This window comes from Chiloscyllium punctatum, chromosome 6 (genome assembly GCF_047496795.1).
Source record: "Chiloscyllium punctatum isolate Juve2018m chromosome 6, sChiPun1.3, whole genome shotgun sequence".
NCBI classification, from domain to species: domain Eukaryota; kingdom Metazoa; phylum Chordata; class Chondrichthyes; order Orectolobiformes; family Hemiscylliidae; genus Chiloscyllium; species Chiloscyllium punctatum.
Window position 1 is genome coordinate 57,271,462 of NC_092744.1, and position 16,938 is coordinate 57,288,399.

The following is a 16,938-nucleotide window of genomic DNA, read 5'->3' on the forward strand; positions in this document are numbered from 1 at the left end:
AGGTATGGCAGAACTTGTTTGGGTATCAGCCAATTTAGTTGTCCTACTAGACTTCACAGTTCCTCCATTTCAGTTTTGGAAGCTACTGTATCTGTTGAGAGTCCCCATTTGAACAGCAAGAGATTTATCTTTTCTAGGTTGCATCGGTGATGCAAAGTGATACTGATCCATTTTGATATCCAGTTCAATATATATCAAAGCCTCAGAAGCCTGACTTGCAAAAGTGAATTCTGCTTTAAGCGATTTGTGACAAAATTCACTGCTTCCACTCCACAAATAATTAACTATGTACATCATAAAGATGCCTGAAATCTGCCTCAAGGGTAAAATATGGCAGGGTCTTCTTTGAACTGTAGACTGCTGAATTTTAATGAGAGAGATCTTATTAAGTAGCAAACTCTCGAGGCATCATTGAGGTCATAAACATAGTTAACCTTCAAAATGTCCCCTCTGCATTCAGCACCTCTTTTGAGACAAAGAAGCACATCCCGTGAGCTGTTCCATGTAGAAATACCGTTTTAATATTATCTACATTCCCAAGAAACTGTTGCTAACAAAGCCAAAACAAATCTGCAAAAATTGCTTTTCATATTGCATACTAACCTATTATATCTTAGCCCACAGTATTCTTCAAAACCTCATTCCATTATCCTTGTTTTACCCTTACAAATCCCATCAAGAAATATCCCTACGTGCTTAGCATTCAACAAGAGACAATTTTGTTAAAACCAAATCAAAATAAAACTTGTTTACCAAGCCAGGTTCTTCTCTGGGATCAGACAGGATCGAGTGTGAACATCTGCTAGGTTCAGAACTAGGATGCCCTCTGACCATCTTCAAAGAATTTCTAGCATGGACAACTCACGCTACGACAAATATTTACAGTTTGACTCAACTGATGTTTTCTACTGCCATTTCATGTTAGTATTTGCATGTGTATCTCTAAATTCTGCACCCTCTCCATCACAACAATTAGCAGAGAAATTTTTGCCCCTGTCGTCCAAGTCTAGTCGCTATTTATTTTGCATCACATCATCCACAATTATTTCATCTTTCTATAGATTAATGCCAATTAGACCTGGGTGTCAAATGTATGAAAATAAAAACTTTATGCCATATCTTTATCGTATCGAAAACAAAAATTGCTGGAAATCACAGTGGGTCAGGCAGCATCCATGGAGAAAGCAAGTTAACATTTTGAGTCCACATGACTCTTCTTCAGAGCTCTGATGGATGGGTCACCTGACCTGAAAAGTTAACTTTGATTTCTCTTCACAGGTGCTGCCAGACCTGCTGAGCTTTTCCAGCAATGTGTGCTTTTGTTTTTGACCTTGCTAATATCCCTCACTAAGGGCAGACTCACTACAGGTCATAATGGTGTTCCTTTGGTTTTCGTTTAAGACAAATGCCATAACTTTTCAATAAGTGTACAGTATTCTTCTTATTGTATTCTTCATTCCCGATACCTGCATATTTTCCTTTATTTTAAACTTTTGCAGGACAAAGGAGCATTTTGCCTATGAAGTTTTAAAATAACACTGTCTTCTAAATTTCTGCCCCTTGTGTTATTGACATCAGTTTATTTTGTGGAGAGATTATGTTCCATTCAAGGAAAACAATAGTGTCTCAATTGTGTAATTTGCAATTTCAAAATTTTGCAAACAGAATAGTTTTGTCACTCTTCATATCCAGTTTCATCTACACCTCCTTCACCTGTGGCTTAATTAAAAATAATTCACTGGATATTACTTCCACGCTAATAATGGCTGATTCCAGATACTTTGCAAGGAACTACTACTTTAAAAAAAATTACCATACTATCATCCCCAAATCTGAATCTGGAAGAACTCTTGAATTCCTTAACTTTGCTCCAATCTTCATTATGTAATCAATGTAGCATTTTAGCCGGCCTATTCCATTGACTGTATGCATGCATCCATTGTGTTAATCCTGCACAAAGAATCATCACATTCATCACTGGACTGAAATTTCTTGTGAATAATACAATGCCTTTTCTTTGGTCCATATTTCCATTTTCTTCCTCTGAATCTTCCATATTGTGTGCAGTTTCAAATACTTAATTATGTCATTTGGGACAGTTCATGGTGTAATGATGCTTTTAATTATACCTGAAACAGTAACTGACTACACCCCGAACACTGCTGGGTTCATTTGTTTATTGCAAGTTTCAAATTCTTTTTGCTTCACAGAACCTTCAAAAAAAAACATTTTTGGCCCATTTCTTCTTTCCGACTTGTTTTTCTAAATAGTCTAACCAGCCCAGTAACATTGTTCATTCCATTTTCTGTCATGGGGCCAACATTCGATTAGTGTCAGAATCTGTGCTAGAAAGTAATGTTTTGAGAGTTGTTTTTTAAGAAAGTACTTTTAACATTTTTTCTAGCGATGCTTATCTGTAAATTTAACTTTCATCAAACCTCAGTACTTTGGCACAGTATAACAACTTAAAAGGAAACACAGATTAGGGAATTTCCAAACAAACTTTTTCCAGCCTATGTATAACTCGACTTCCTTCCACTGTGCACTCAATGGAACTATTTCCAACTCTTCCTAAATCTTTTTGATCGATTTTATCCACAAAAGTTCATCTGTATCCCAATCATCAGCCTACAATTCTGAGAAAAACTGTTATTTTTTAACTTGCTTAAGTATAGCAGTGAAAGAGCCACAGCCATACTTGGTTTTTCTCTTCAACAAAAAAGTAACACAGGGTCACACTCTTACACTTCACTCAAAGTTCACATTCTAAAAACAGAGGAGCATAATCACATCCTGAAACTTTAGATTTTGATTCAGATATCTCTTTGAAGTTTTCTTCCAATTATACACTGGTTAGAATATTTAGTTTTCAATCTTTGACTTACAAACAACAAACACTCTCCATTAGCACTGACAGACATCAGAGGTTAAAGATTGGTTAGCCATACTCCAGGCATATAGCCTTCCGATCCAAATTTTATTCTGACACATGACAAAACTCCAATACATTAATTATCTACTTCCTACATAAGTAATAGGAATATACCCAAATACAGTTCTTACCCAACCATTACAATTAACAAAGAACAATCGCCTGTTCCCAAGTTTGACTTTACTTCAGGCAATCTTGCCAGACCTGATTAGATGATAACATCTGAGATCAGGAATCCAACAGCTATACTAACTGCATGATGCCAGGATTTAGGACATTGCTCTGAGCTAGAGAGGAACATGCAGGGAAGGCTGGTAGGTATAGGGAATACTGGATGACTAAAGAAATTGAGGGTTTGGTTAAGAAAAAGGAAGCAAATGTCAGGTATAGACAGGATAGGTCGAGTGAATCCTTAGAAGAGTATATAGAAAGTAGGAGTATACTTAAGAGGGAAATCAGGAGGGCAAAATGGGGACATGAGATAGCTTTGGCAAATAGAATTAAGGAGAATCCAAAGGGTTTTTACAAATAAATTAAGGACAAAAGGGTAACTAGGGAGAGAATAGGGCCCCTCAAAAGATCTTGGACTAGTGGTGCTGGAAGAGCACAGCAGTTCAGGCAGCATCCGAGGAGCAGCATAATCGACGTTTCGGGCAAAAGCCCTTCATCAGGAATAAAGGCAGAGAGCCTGAAGCGTGGAGAGATAAGCTAGAGGAGGGTGGGGGTGGGGAGAAAGTAGCATGGAGTACAATAGGTGAGTGGGGGAGGGGATGAAGGTGATAGGTCAGGGAGGAGAGGGTGGAGTGGATAGGTGGAAAAGAAGATATGCAGGTAGGACAAGTCATGGGGACAGTGCTGAGCTGGGTTTACCCCTCAAAGGTCAGCAAGGTGGCCTTTGTGTGGAGCCACAGAAAATGGGGAAGATACTAAATGAATATCTTGCATCAGTATTTACTGTGGAAAAGGATATGGAAGATATAGACTGTAGGGAAATAGATGATGACACCTTGCAAAATGTCCAGATGACAGAGGGGGAAGTGCTGGATGTCTTGAAACGGTTAAAAGTGGATAAATCCCCAGGACCTGATCAGGTGTACGCGAGAACTCTGTGGGAAGCTAAAGAACTGATTGCTGGGCCTCTTGCTGAAATATTTGTAACATCGATAGTCACAGGTGAGGTGCCAGAAGGCTGGAGGTTGGCAAACGTGGTGCCACTGTTTAAGAAGGGCGGTAAAGACAAGCCAGGGAACTATAGACCGGTGAGCCTGACCTCGGTGGTAGGCAACTTGTTGGAGGGAATCCTGAGGGACAGGATGTACATGTATTTGGAAAAGCAAGGACTAATTCAGGATAGTCAACATGGCTTTGTGTTGGAAATCATATCTCTCAAACTTGATTGAGTTATTTTTTGAAGAAGTAACAAAGAAGATTGATGAGGGCAGAGCAGTAGATGTGACCTATATGGACTTCAGTAAGGCGTTCGACAAGGTTCTCCATGGGAGACTGATTAGCAAGGTTAGATCTCATGGAATACAGGGAGAACTAGCCATTTGGATACAGAACTGGCTCAAAGGTAGAAGACAGAGGGTGGTGGTGGAGGGTTGTTTTTCAGACTGGAGGCCTGTGACCAGTGGAGTGCCACAAGGATCGGTGCTGGGTCCACTACTTTTTGTTATTTACATAAATGATTTGGATGCGAGCATAAGAGGTACAGTTAGTAAGTTTGCAGATGACACCAAAATTGGAGGTGTAGTGGACAGCAAAGAGGGTTACCTCAGATTACAACAGGATCTGGACCAGATGGAGTTTAATTTAGATAACTGCGAGGTGTTACATTATGGGAAAGCAAATCTTAGCAGGACTTATACACTTAATGGTAAGGTCCTAGGGAGTGTTGCTGAATAAAGAGACCTTGGAGTGCAGGTTCATAGCTCCTTGAAAGTGGAGTCGCAGGTAGATAGGATAGTGAAGGCGGCGTTTGGTATGCTTTCCTTTATTGGTCAGAGTATTGAGTACAGGAGTTGGGAGGTCATGTTGCGGCTTTACAGGACATTGGTTAGGCCACTGTTGGAATATTGCGTGCAATTCTGGTCTCCTTCCTATCGGAAAGATGCTGTGAAACTTGAAAGGGTTCAGAAAAGATTTACAAGGATGTTGCCACGGTTGGAGGATTTGAACTACAGGGAGCGGCTAAACGGACTGGGGCTGTTTTCCCTAGAGCGTCGGAGGCTGAGGGATAACCTTAGAGTTTTACAAAATTATGAGGGGCATGGATAGGATAAATAGACAAAGTCTTTTCCCTGTGGTCGGGCAGTCCAGAACTAGAGGGCATAGGTTTAGGGTGAGAGAGGAAACTTATAAAAGAGACCTAAGGGGCAACTTTTTCACGCAGAGGGTGGTACGTGTATGGAATGAGCTGCCAGAGGATGTGGTGGAGGCTGGTACAATTACAACATTTAAGAGGCATTTGGATGGGTATATGAATAGGAAGGATTTGGAGGGATATGGGCCAGGTACTGGCAGGTGGGACTAGATCGGGTTGGGATAACTGGTCGGTATGGACGGGTTGGATGGAAGGGTCTGTTTCCATGCTGTACATCTCTATGACTCTATGCAGAGGGAGGGACGAGGATCCAGTTGCCATGGTCCAGACTGGCACCAATCTCGTTGTTTGGACCAGAAAAGATGTTCTGCTCAGGGAGTATGTGTAACTAGGGAACTAATTTAAATGCAGAACCTCAAAAAAGGCAATAATTTCTAAATTATTACCAAGCCATGATCAAATTGACATAGGACACAGGATATTAGAAGGATGAAGTGTCAAATATGGGTACAGGAGAAATAGATCTTGGAACACTGGCCATAGTATTGGGAAATGATGATGCTGTATTCTTTGGTTACGTACACCAGAACCATGCTGGGACCTAATTCTGGCAAACTAACTGGGATGATAGCTCTTTAAATAGTAGGGGAGGCAGCAATTATGTCAGAGGAAATATAGTAGGGGAAATCAGCAGGTTCATTAACCTTCTGTGGTTTGGTTGTGCGTGTTTTAAGCTGATGTCTAATGTGTGATATGTTTCTGTACAAAATAACAACATTAACCTAATAATAATTCCTGATGTTTCAGTTGGACAACCAATTACTTTTGTTTGATGTGAATTTCAAAGATTACCCTTCTGGAATGGGGTGTTATGGAAATTGCATGTAAGTAGCCAGAAACTTAAAGCTTCCCTAAGTTTGGCAAAACTCATTAAGGATCTTCTTGGAAATTAACATTGTGACACTTCAGAAGTTTAACAAGACAAAGTAATGTAACTTGTAGGAAGGTTAATAAAATAAAACGTACAGGAACAAGCCTATAATCATGGTTACTGGCCAGAATTATGATTCCGAGGTATTCTGATAAACATGGAGATTTTTAAATCAGATATAGTTTGCAAATTTAGAATGATTTTTATTACATTTGATCGTGTAAAATAGAACATTTGAAATGATGATTAATTTTGAGCTTGACTGATCCGCAGCTAGAAAGTTTGCAAAGTTTGAAGATTTAGGAATGAAATTCTCCATATAATTCCATAAATTAAAAGTCAAGTTTTAATTAGAGCAGTGCTAATTTGCACTTGAAAATGGAAAGGTCTAATTTTGATAAGGTAGATGTAGTGAGACAAGAGCAACAGTCCTTGGCGTCTAGACCATATTTGGCCAACGTATGGCTTCAAGGAGCCCTGGCTAAACTGCAGCCAATGAAAATAAAAATCTCTGTACTGATTGATGTCAAACCTATCATAAAGGAATATGGTTGTGGTTGTTGGAGGTCAGCTCCAGGACACCTCTGCAGGAGCTCCTCATGATGGTGTCAATGCCCAACCAAACACAGAATTGCTTGAATCCACAAGATTAGCAGATACATGGGAACATCAGGACTCATGAAATTCCCAGTCTCATGAATGAGATAGGATGGTAACTAATGGAATGTGTAAAATTGTATGAAGTCACCGAGTAAAAAATACTTTGCTTGAAGACAACATGTTGCTGCAATGGATTTTCAAACAAAGATGTCATCTGTGTTGTCAGTACAGAGATTAGGAACTGAGACATTCAGGTGTCACTGCATTAGAAGGTCCCATTCATAATCACAGATTCGTAGAGAGGTCTAAATCAACCACACTGACCAGATTTCCTAATTGAAACCTAGTCCCATTTGCCAGCATTTGATCCATATCCAAATTTGGACTCTTTATTTGGCAATACTCCCCAGGACCTTACCATTAAGTGCTTATGTCCTCCCCTGATTTGCTCTATCAAGATGTAGCACCTCACATATCTAGGTTAAACTCCATCTTCTCAGACCGTCTGATTGTGGTGCCACAGTTCCCCAAGGTTACCGTCTTCACTACCCACTACACCACTAATTTTAAATGTGATCTCCAAATTTACTAACCACACCTTTGTTCACATCCAAATCATTTATATCAATTACACAAATTAGTGTACCCTGCACTGATCCTTGCAGCACACCACTGATCACAGGTCTCCAGTCCAGAAAGCAACCCTCCACCACCACCATCCTGTCTCCTACCTTTGAAGAAATTTTATATCCATGTGGCTAATTTTTCCTGTTTTCCATGTGATCTAATCTTGCTAACCAACATGCCATGCAGAACCTTTTCCCAAGCACAAAGTTATGTTGACTATTCGTAATCAGTCCTAGTCAAGGTATAAAATTCTTTATGAAGGAGAAACACCTTAATAGTCAATGTTTCCAAGCATAACTAAGAATGAAAACAAGAGCATTTTGTGTCAGCTCAGAGGTTTGGTCTACACATGTCCTGTACGGATTGACTGTGAAGAAAATCTCTGATGGAATTGATACTTTTCTTTCTAAAAATGCTGCACGGGCGACACCACTCCAATGGTCTCAGCTTAAGCTATATGACTCGCATTCTGTTTCTGCCAACAGGAAGATCAGAAGCAGGTCTCTTAGTTGTTTTAGTTCAGTTATACCACCAGATTAATGTTCACCAGTAGGCAGCTGTAATGGTGAACACCCTCCTCGTAACCACTTGTGATGATATTAAAGCTTTAAGAGGTGTATTTTGTCCTGGGTTTTCAGCCATAGGTGCTACGGCTGTCTGGTCCAAGCCAATCAAGTAAACAGCTTGAGAGTCCTTGGTTTTTTTTAAACAAAGATGAAACAACAGAAGCAGCATGAAGTTAGGCCATAGTTTTAGTTTGGTTTTAAGCAGTTCTTGGAGTTTTGAAACTGATATACATCTCTCCCTGCTTCAGCAAAATGCTCATATTCTCTCTCTCTGCCAAAATTTTCTCTTGGTGTTCCTTATTCCTGGACTGGAGAAACATTGCATTTGAGACAATCTGTTTTTCTGAGACTTCAGTAAGGCATTCGACAAGGTTCCCCATGGGAGACTGGTTAGCAAGGTTAGATCTCACACAATACAGGGAGAACTAGCCATTTGGATACAGAACTGGCTGTTTTTTCAGACTGGAGGCCTGTGACCAGTTGAGTGACACAAGGATTGGGTGCTGGGTCCACTACTTTTCATCATCTATATAAATGATTTGGATGGAAGCATAAGAGATGCAGTTAGTAAGTTTGCAGATGACACCAAAATTGGAGGTGTAGTGGATAGTGGTGAAGGTTACCTCAGATTACAATGGGATCTTGATCAGATGGGCCAATGGGCTGAGAAGTGGCAGATGGAGTTTAATGCAGATAAATGCAAGGTACTGCATTTTGGGAAAGCAAGTCTTAGCAGGACTTATACACTTAATGGTAAGGTCCTAGGGAGTGTTGCTGAACAAAGAGACCTTGAAGTGCAGGTTCATAGCTCCTTGATAATGGAGTCGCAGGTAGATAGGATAGTGAAGGTGTTTGGTATGCTTTCCTTTATTGGCCACTGTTGGAATATTGCATGCAATTCTGGTCTCCTTCCAATCAGAAAGATGTTGCAAAACTTGAAAGGGTTCAGAAAAGATTTACAAGGATGTTTCCAGGGTTGGAGGATTTGAGCTACAGGGAGAGGCTGAACAGGCTGGGGCTGTTTTCCCTGGAGCGTCAGAAGCTGAGAGGTGACCTTATAGAGTTTTACAAAAGTATGAGGGGCATGGATAGGATAAATAGACAAAGTCTTTTCCCTGGGGTCAGGGAGTCCAGAACTAGAGGGCACAGTTTTAGGGTGAGAGGGAAAAGATATAAAAGGGACCTTAGGGGCAACCTTTTCACGCAGAGGGTAGTACGTTTATGGAATGAGCTGCCAGAGGAAGTGGTGGAGGCTAGTAAAAGGCATTTGGATGGGTATATGAATAGGAAGGGTTGGGAGGGATATGGGCCATGCGCTGGCAGGTGGGAGTAGATCGGGTTGGGATGTCTGGTCGGCATGGATGGATTGGACCGAAGGGTCTGCTTCCATGCTGTACATCTCTATGACTATGCCAATCCTCACACTGCCGCTTGACATTATCAATGGCATATGTTCAACGGCAATATCATCACTGACACCCCACTATCAACATCCTTATAAATATAGTGCCTAAAACAGAGTAACTCACCTTCTGACTCATGAAGCCTGTCCATCATCTACAATATACAAGTCAGGAGTGTGATGGAATACTCCTCATTTGCATGGATGGTTGCAGCTCCAATTACAATCAAGAAGCTTAACACTATTCAAGGACAAAGCAGCAAACTTGCTAAGTGCCATACCTACAAAAACCCATCCACTCCACCACCAAATCTCAGCAACAACAGTGTGTACAATCTACAAGATGTACTGCAGAAATTCACCAAAGATCCTTCGACAGTACCTTCCAAATCCATTTCGATTTAGAATGACAATGACAGCAGATACATGGGAACACCCCCACTTGTCTCCAAGCCACCGGAAAATCTGACTTCAAAGTATACAGAGGAACCTCGATTGTCCAAACAACATGGGTTGGGAGTATTTTGTTCTGATAATCAAATGTCAGATAATCAAATGCCAGATAATCAAATGCCGAATAACAGTTTAGCCAAGCATTGGGACTTGTGGTCTTGTTCTCAATAATCCAAAGTTCGGATAATCGAATGCCGGATAATTGAGGTTCCTTTGTATCTCTATTCCTAGAGTGTCGCTGGGTCAATATCCTGGAATTGCTTCCCTCTGACATTGTGGGCCTAAAAACACATGGTCTGTAGGCAGTTCAAGAAGGCAACTCACCACTATTTTTTCCACCAAGTCAGCTAGGAATGCAAGTCCAGCAATCAATGCACATGTCCCATGAGTCAATACAAAAATGCATTTTCAGCAATTGGTTTTAGGATTTTAGAGCCTGATTATTTAAGATCACATTTTGATAGCATCAAGTACTGTAATCTACTTACATCTGTCCCTGGGTGCTTGCAGCAGGTTCTGTCATGTATTCCATGTTGGTGATGTTGGCCAACACACATGCAGCTGTGAGAGAAGGTGAAGCAACTGTCAGTATGTTAACTGCTTGGTTGTTTGGTTAGGTGCTCAAGCCTTTTACCACAATGCCTAACCTCCACAAGTTATATTAAAAAAAAATCACACAACACCATGTTATTGTCCAACAGGTTTACTTGGAAGTACAGGCTTTCTTTTATCTTTTAGAATGGGCTGCAGATTTTGGTTCATTAATATGTAAATCTCAGAATTTCTTAAGTCACATCCTCGAGATAAGGCTTTATTTACAGAAAAAGGTGACATCTGAGCTCAGACAATGCATTAAAGGTACGAGACTGGAGTCTGTACTTATTCAAATCTTGCGTCAGGCTGGTTCTACTTCCAAAGTCGGAGTTTATAAAATGTCACATGAAGTATATAAAAAGTCTAATCCACCACGCCGTCCTCCCCCACCTCCCACCTCTGCCCCGTCTCCCTCGGAACCCCTTGTCTTTGCCCCGAAGACCCAGAGCCTATGTTCCCCATTGGCCCACCGCACCTGAACAGCACTCACTGCGGTTCGATCTCCCGGGTCCAGGTCGCGGACACACTCCGGCTCGATCCCCGGTTTCTCCGAGCAACGGCACCACGTGGCGGCCGGAAGAACTGGCAGAACGTTTCCGGTTCCGGTTAGCGGCTGGGATCCTGTGGATGGATGCAGTGACGTTGAGCGTTTTTCTTCATCAGGGACATTACACGAGTGATTTATTCACATTGAATGAGTATCTGAAGCTATCTGTTTATAAAATCGAAAGGAACTTGTTGTCTTTGCTGAGACAAATTAATTAATTTTAATTGTAGGCTATCTGGAAACCTGAGCAACATGTTTACAAGTGCAAAAGCAAAATCGTGTTGATACTGGAAATCAGAAATAATAGCATAAAAAACTGAGCAGGACAACTCCTCTGGAGATCAAACTGAGTTAATGTTTCAGATTGATGACTTTACAGTTTCCAAGGTGTACAAAGTCAAAACAAACAGGGCCAGGAGTTTCAATGCTTGCTTGATTGCATGAAAAGACTTCAATGTGATGTTCCATAATTAATTTGCAGGAACACTAGCAAAAGCTGTATTGCCATCAGAACTCAAGATTGCATTTGTATTCAATGCAGCAGCTTCCACTGTGCCACCCAGGACATGTGCTATTAGTCGTACAGACGAAACATTGAAACATGGGCAAGCATACTAAGTAGGCATATCCTGGACTTGTCAGAGTCAGGTTTTGACAAGTATTGGAGAAGATTCACCAGGTTACTGTTATGTTAAATGTGATGTTTATTTGTTTTACCAATAGTGAGATTTAAGAAGTGAGATTTTCCAGATCAAGCTTTTGAAAATTGAATGTGCCAAGTACGGTCCTGATAGATAAATTGTGCACACTGTTTGGTATTTGCTTGAATAATGAATCACCCTTTTATCATTTTCGAATTCATGCTTTAAGAGCATTGGGAATTCACATTAGCCTTTCATTTAGTTGCATATTTTCCATAGAAAAACAACAACATTTGACAAAGGTCACACATTTCAAAACTGTAGTCGCTGATCATACCAATGTATGACATTGATAGATTTGCAGGCAATTAAATTACCTCACAGTTGTGACACCAAGATGGTGCAGGGGCCATAGATCATAACTGGTCAAAACAGATCTGATGCTTCCTAGATTCACTTCTTGGCCCATGTTCAGTTGGGGAATGTTTACCAAGATGACAATGGGAACATTAAAATTAGCTTCACCCGCCTACGTTAGAATGGGAATAAAATCAGTCTGGGTTTCTAAACCTGATTATAATTTAATGATCCCTGCTGAACATTTTCAATGGATGATGGGAAAACTATGCATAACTGTGAGGCTCCCTCTCCACTGTTCAACAGCTTGCTGCTCTATGATATAAAGGCTCACACATCATCGCTGAGATATTGGAAGGCCTGTGATGAAGTCTATTCCGACAAAGACTTCTTTGAAGTTTTGATGGTCTGGTGAGGGCCAAAATCAAATTGCTCTTCTGCTCAATAATATAGAAAATAAGAGAAGCAGTGGGTCACTGGGCCCAACAACCATGCTCTGCTATTTTCCACAATTATGGATTCCAGCTCCATGCCATACTCTTGCTCTCCTCCCATACCGCTTGATATCTTTAGCTTTTAGAGCCCTACCAATTTATTTCTTAAATGTATTCAGTCATGTTCCATCTACAGCCTTCTGTAGTAGAGAATTCCATAGGTTTACACCCTCTGATTAAAGATATTTCTCCTTATCTCAGTCTGAAATGGCCTTCCACATATCCTGATGCCATGCATTCTTGCTGTGGACACCCAGGTGGGGGAAACATCAGCCCTGTATCCAATCTGTCCAGAATTTTATATATTTCAATGAGACCCCCGAATTTTCTATATCCAGTGAACACATCTCCACTTCACCCATTTTCATTTCATTTGACAAACCTTCCATCCCAGGAATCAATCTAGTGAACCTTTGCTACACTTCCCCTGTGGCAAATGTCTTTTTTTGTAGGTAATGAGACCAAAAATGCAATCAATACTTCAGATATGACCTTACCAATTGTTGTGTATTGCTGCAGCAACACTTCCTTGCTTCTCTACTGAAATCCTGTCATAATCAAGGCCAACATACTGTTTGCCTTCCTAACAACTTACTGCTTCTGGTGTGCGAGGATATCCAAGACCTTTTGTACATCAATCTTTCCCAATCTTTCATCATTTAAACCATTCTGTTTTTCCTAATGAAGTGGACATTCCTCCACATAATACTGCAAACAACATGTATTTACACATGCATTCAACTTGTCTAAATGACCCTGAAGACTTATTACATCTTCCTTACCACTCACAATCACACTAGTTTTATGTCATCAGCAAACTTGGAAATATTGTTTTGATTCCCTTATCCAAATTGTCGACATTGTGAACATATTGAGCCCAAATATTGATGCCCACAGTACTTCTTCCATTGTGACAAAAGACAAAATTATTCCTCCTCTTTGTTTCTTGTCTGAACTGATTCTCAATCCAGTTTATTATTACAAATATCATCTGCTTTGATTTTGCACAATAACCTCTTGTGTGAGTCTTTATCTGAAAATCCAAATACACCAGATTTTCTGGTTCTCCATCATCTATTCTATTAGTTACATCCTCAAAAAGATTTAGTCATAGAGCAGCATGGAAACAGACCCGTCGGTCCAACCTGTCCACACCGACCAGATATCCCAACCCAATCTAGTCCCACCTGCCAGCACCTGGCCCATATCCCTCTAAACCCTTCCTATTCATATACCCATCCTAATGCCTCTTAAATTTTGCAATTGTACCAGCCACCACCACATCCTCTGGCAGCTCATTCCATACACGTACCACCCTCTGCGTGAAAAAGTTGCCCCTTAGGTCTCTTTTATATCTTTCCCCTCTCACCCTAAACCTATGCCCTCTAGTTCTGGATTCCCCGACCCCAGGGAAAAGAGTTTGTCTATTTATCCTATCCACGCCCCTCATAAGTTTGTAAAACTCTATAACCTCAGCCTCCGACGCTCCAGGGAAAACAGCCACAGCCTGTTCAGCCTCTCCCTGTAGTTCAAATCCTCCAACCGTGGCAACATCCTTGTAAATCTTTTCTGAACCTTTTCAAGTTTCACAACATCTTTCCGATAGGAAGGAGACCAGAATTGCACGCAATAGTCCAACAGTGGCCTAACCAATGTCCTGTAAAGCCGCAACATGACCTCCCAACTCCTGTACTCAATACTCTGACCAATAAAGGAAAGCATACCAAATGTCTTCACGACCTTACCTACCTGCGATTCCACTTTCAAGGAGCTATGAACCTGCACTCCAAGGTCTCTTTGTTCAGCAACACTCCCTAGGACCCTACCATTAAGTGTATAAGTCCTGCTAAGATTTTCTTTCCCAAAATGCAGCTTCTCGCATTTATCTGAATTAAACTCCATCTGCCACTTCTCAGCAGGTTTGTCAAATAATTTCATAAATCTGTCTTGCCTTTGTTAATACCATTGGTATTTTCTAAGTGTCTGTTATCATGCCCTTTATAATAGACTTCAGTTTTACACTGGTGTTATGCCAAATGGTAATTCCCAGTTTTCTCCCTTCCTTCTTAGATAAACATTGGGATTACATTTGCCACCCTCCAAACTGCTGGGACGATTCTAGAATCTAGCAAGTTTTGGAAGGTAATAATCAATGAATTAGATTATCAGGTCCTGGAAATTTATCAGCATTCAGTCCCATTGATTTTACCAACACTTTTTTTGATGATATTAAGTTTCTATAATTAATCTTTCCTAAGTGCTTCCCCAGCACTTCTGGGAAGTATTTTGGCATTGTCATTGAAAAAAAAATTGCAACATCAAAAGAAGTAAAATTTCATAACACACAAATTGGAAAAGTTAAAAACGTTTGCAGTCACTTGCAGACACATTTAACAGTTCATCAGAAACAGACATTAATTAATTTAATGGCTCAGATTAACATACTAACTCCCTTTCCCAAAGAGTGACTAAAAGTAATGTGTGCTCTTAAAGACAGACACAAGTAAAACTGAATTCAAACTAAGGATACGACAGTACTGAGGCATAATCACTCTGTTACCCTCTCTCTCCATAGAATGTTTCATACCCTCTCTATGTTGTCCCTTGCTCCAGAACCATGGAGGCTACATATCCTAAAGGACTGTCAGTGATGGTCAGCAGAACTGTCTATCTGATGAATTCCCAATTATTGCATTCCTGCGTGTTACTATACCCTCCAGTATAGTGGTATGGTGGCAATGTCTCTGGGCTAATATTCTAGTATTCCAGGCTTATGTTCTGGGCAGCATGGTGGAACAGTGGTTTGCACTGCTGCCTCATAGTACCAGGGACTGATTCAACTCCAGACTTGAGCAACAGTTTGTGTGGAGTTCTCATGTTCTCCCCATGTCTCTATTAGTTCCCTCCAGGTGCTCAGGTTTCCTCCTGCAGTCCAAACATGTGCAGGTTAGGTGGCTTGGCAATGCTAAAAAAAGAGTTGTGGTGTAATGTACAGGATTTGCAGGTTAGCTGGGTTAACCATGGTAAATGTGGGCGTACAGGTCTGAGTGAGATGCTCTGAGGGTCAGTGCAGACTCAGTGGGCCAAATGGACTCTTTTTGCACTTGTAGAGATTCTATGACATGGGCCGATTCCTATCAATGTCAAAATTTAAATTCAATAATAATTTGAAATTGCAACCATGTAATTATTGTTGGCTATCTGGTTCAATAACGCACCAAGAGAAGGAATTCTGCTATCCGTACTTGTTCTGACCTACATGTGACTTCAGACCACAGTAATGTGATGGACTCTTTACTATGCTCTGAAGTAGCCTGGCAAACCATTCAGTTTAGGGCAACTAAGGATGGGCTAGCAAGAAATGAATTTAAAAACAAAACCCTCCTAGTGTAGCCTTTTGTCATACAGTGTTGGGTTTAAGATTACACTTCCAGATATCATCACTTTAATATTCAATGAAATACAGGAGGATAGTTCGCCTTTTACATCTTCCCACATATCCAGGTGGCCTCCCACAGTTGGAGGCCTATCCAGCTGTGGAGTGGACATGTCCTATAATCTGCAATCCCAAGAAACATTCAGGCCCTCTTTGTGTGAGTAAATTCAACTGTACCACATAATTAGAAACTCAAAAAAAACTCTTAAGGTGATTATTCATCTAATTATTACTACCTACATTAATTTAGTCTATTAAATTATGAAGTCTATTCACTCCACAAAGTTACATAACCAAAACCTGATTATTTACTCAAGCTTCATAGGTGATGTAGTGACAACGTAACTCAACTAGTCATCCAGGCTAATGGTTTTGGAGACAGAGGTTCAAATCCTCGAATTCAATTAAAATCTGGAATAAAAAAAGTCTAATGGCAAACATGTGATCATTGTTGATTGTCATAAAAACGCATCAGGTCACCACTGTCCTAAGGGAAGAAAATCTGCCATCCTTTTCTGGTCTGGCCTACTTGTGATTCCAGATCCACAGTAATGTGGATCTTAGATGCCCTCTGAACTGGTCTACGAGCCAATTAGTTTGAGGGCATTTAGCAAAAAGCCACAAACTGACTTTCCCAATGACATCCACATCCCATACAAGAATACAGATAAACTCACTGAGACTATTAAATACAAGAAGCCTAAATACCACACATTACTAACATTAGAATATTCCTGTTCTCTGACATTGTTGCGTTGTTTGAGTTGACCTTGAGAACATCCAATTGCTATTACAGGTGATAACAAATTCTGTGATCAATTCTGATTGCAAATCACCAACTCTACGTCCATTATTACATGATTGAAAGTGAGTATAAAGTTATACAATTTTTTAGATAAATACACTTATAGAATGTTTTTATTGAATTTCTGAACAAATCTGATTTTTGGAAAAGTAGCGAGAATTTTGCAAAGAACCGAAAGTATTTGTGAGGTATTACATTTGTGAGAAAAAAAAATCACATTTCAGTTGTTT

General features: G+C 40.3%; 1 protein-coding gene and 1 long non-coding RNA gene across 3 annotated transcripts in view; one reads left to right on the forward strand and one right to left on the reverse strand.

Moving 5' to 3' along the window:
- nmd3 (NMD3 ribosome export adaptor) overlaps positions 1-11,049 on the reverse strand; it is a 64,191-nt gene extending 53,142 nt beyond the window's left edge. Inside the window, exons 1-2 of one of the 2 annotated variants that reach the window (XM_072572707.1) lie at positions 10,919-11,049; positions 10,323-10,395 (exon numbers count right to left, since the gene is read on the reverse strand). In XM_072572707.1, coding sequence (XP_072428808.1) covers positions 10,323-10,366 — 44 coding nt within the window. In that variant the 5' untranslated portion in view covers positions 10,367-10,395; positions 10,919-11,049. Of the gene's footprint in view, positions 1-10,322; positions 10,396-10,903 lie in introns of both variants that reach the window. The other variant, XM_072572705.1, reaches the window with a different exon arrangement.
- On the forward strand, positions 11,034-16,753 carry LOC140478983 (uncharacterized). The gene is made up of 3 exons (XR_011960914.1): positions 11,034-11,654; positions 14,538-14,609; positions 16,700-16,753. It is a non-coding gene; the product is annotated as an uncharacterized lncRNA (long non-coding RNA).
- Positions 16,754-16,938: the final 185 nt, after the last annotated feature.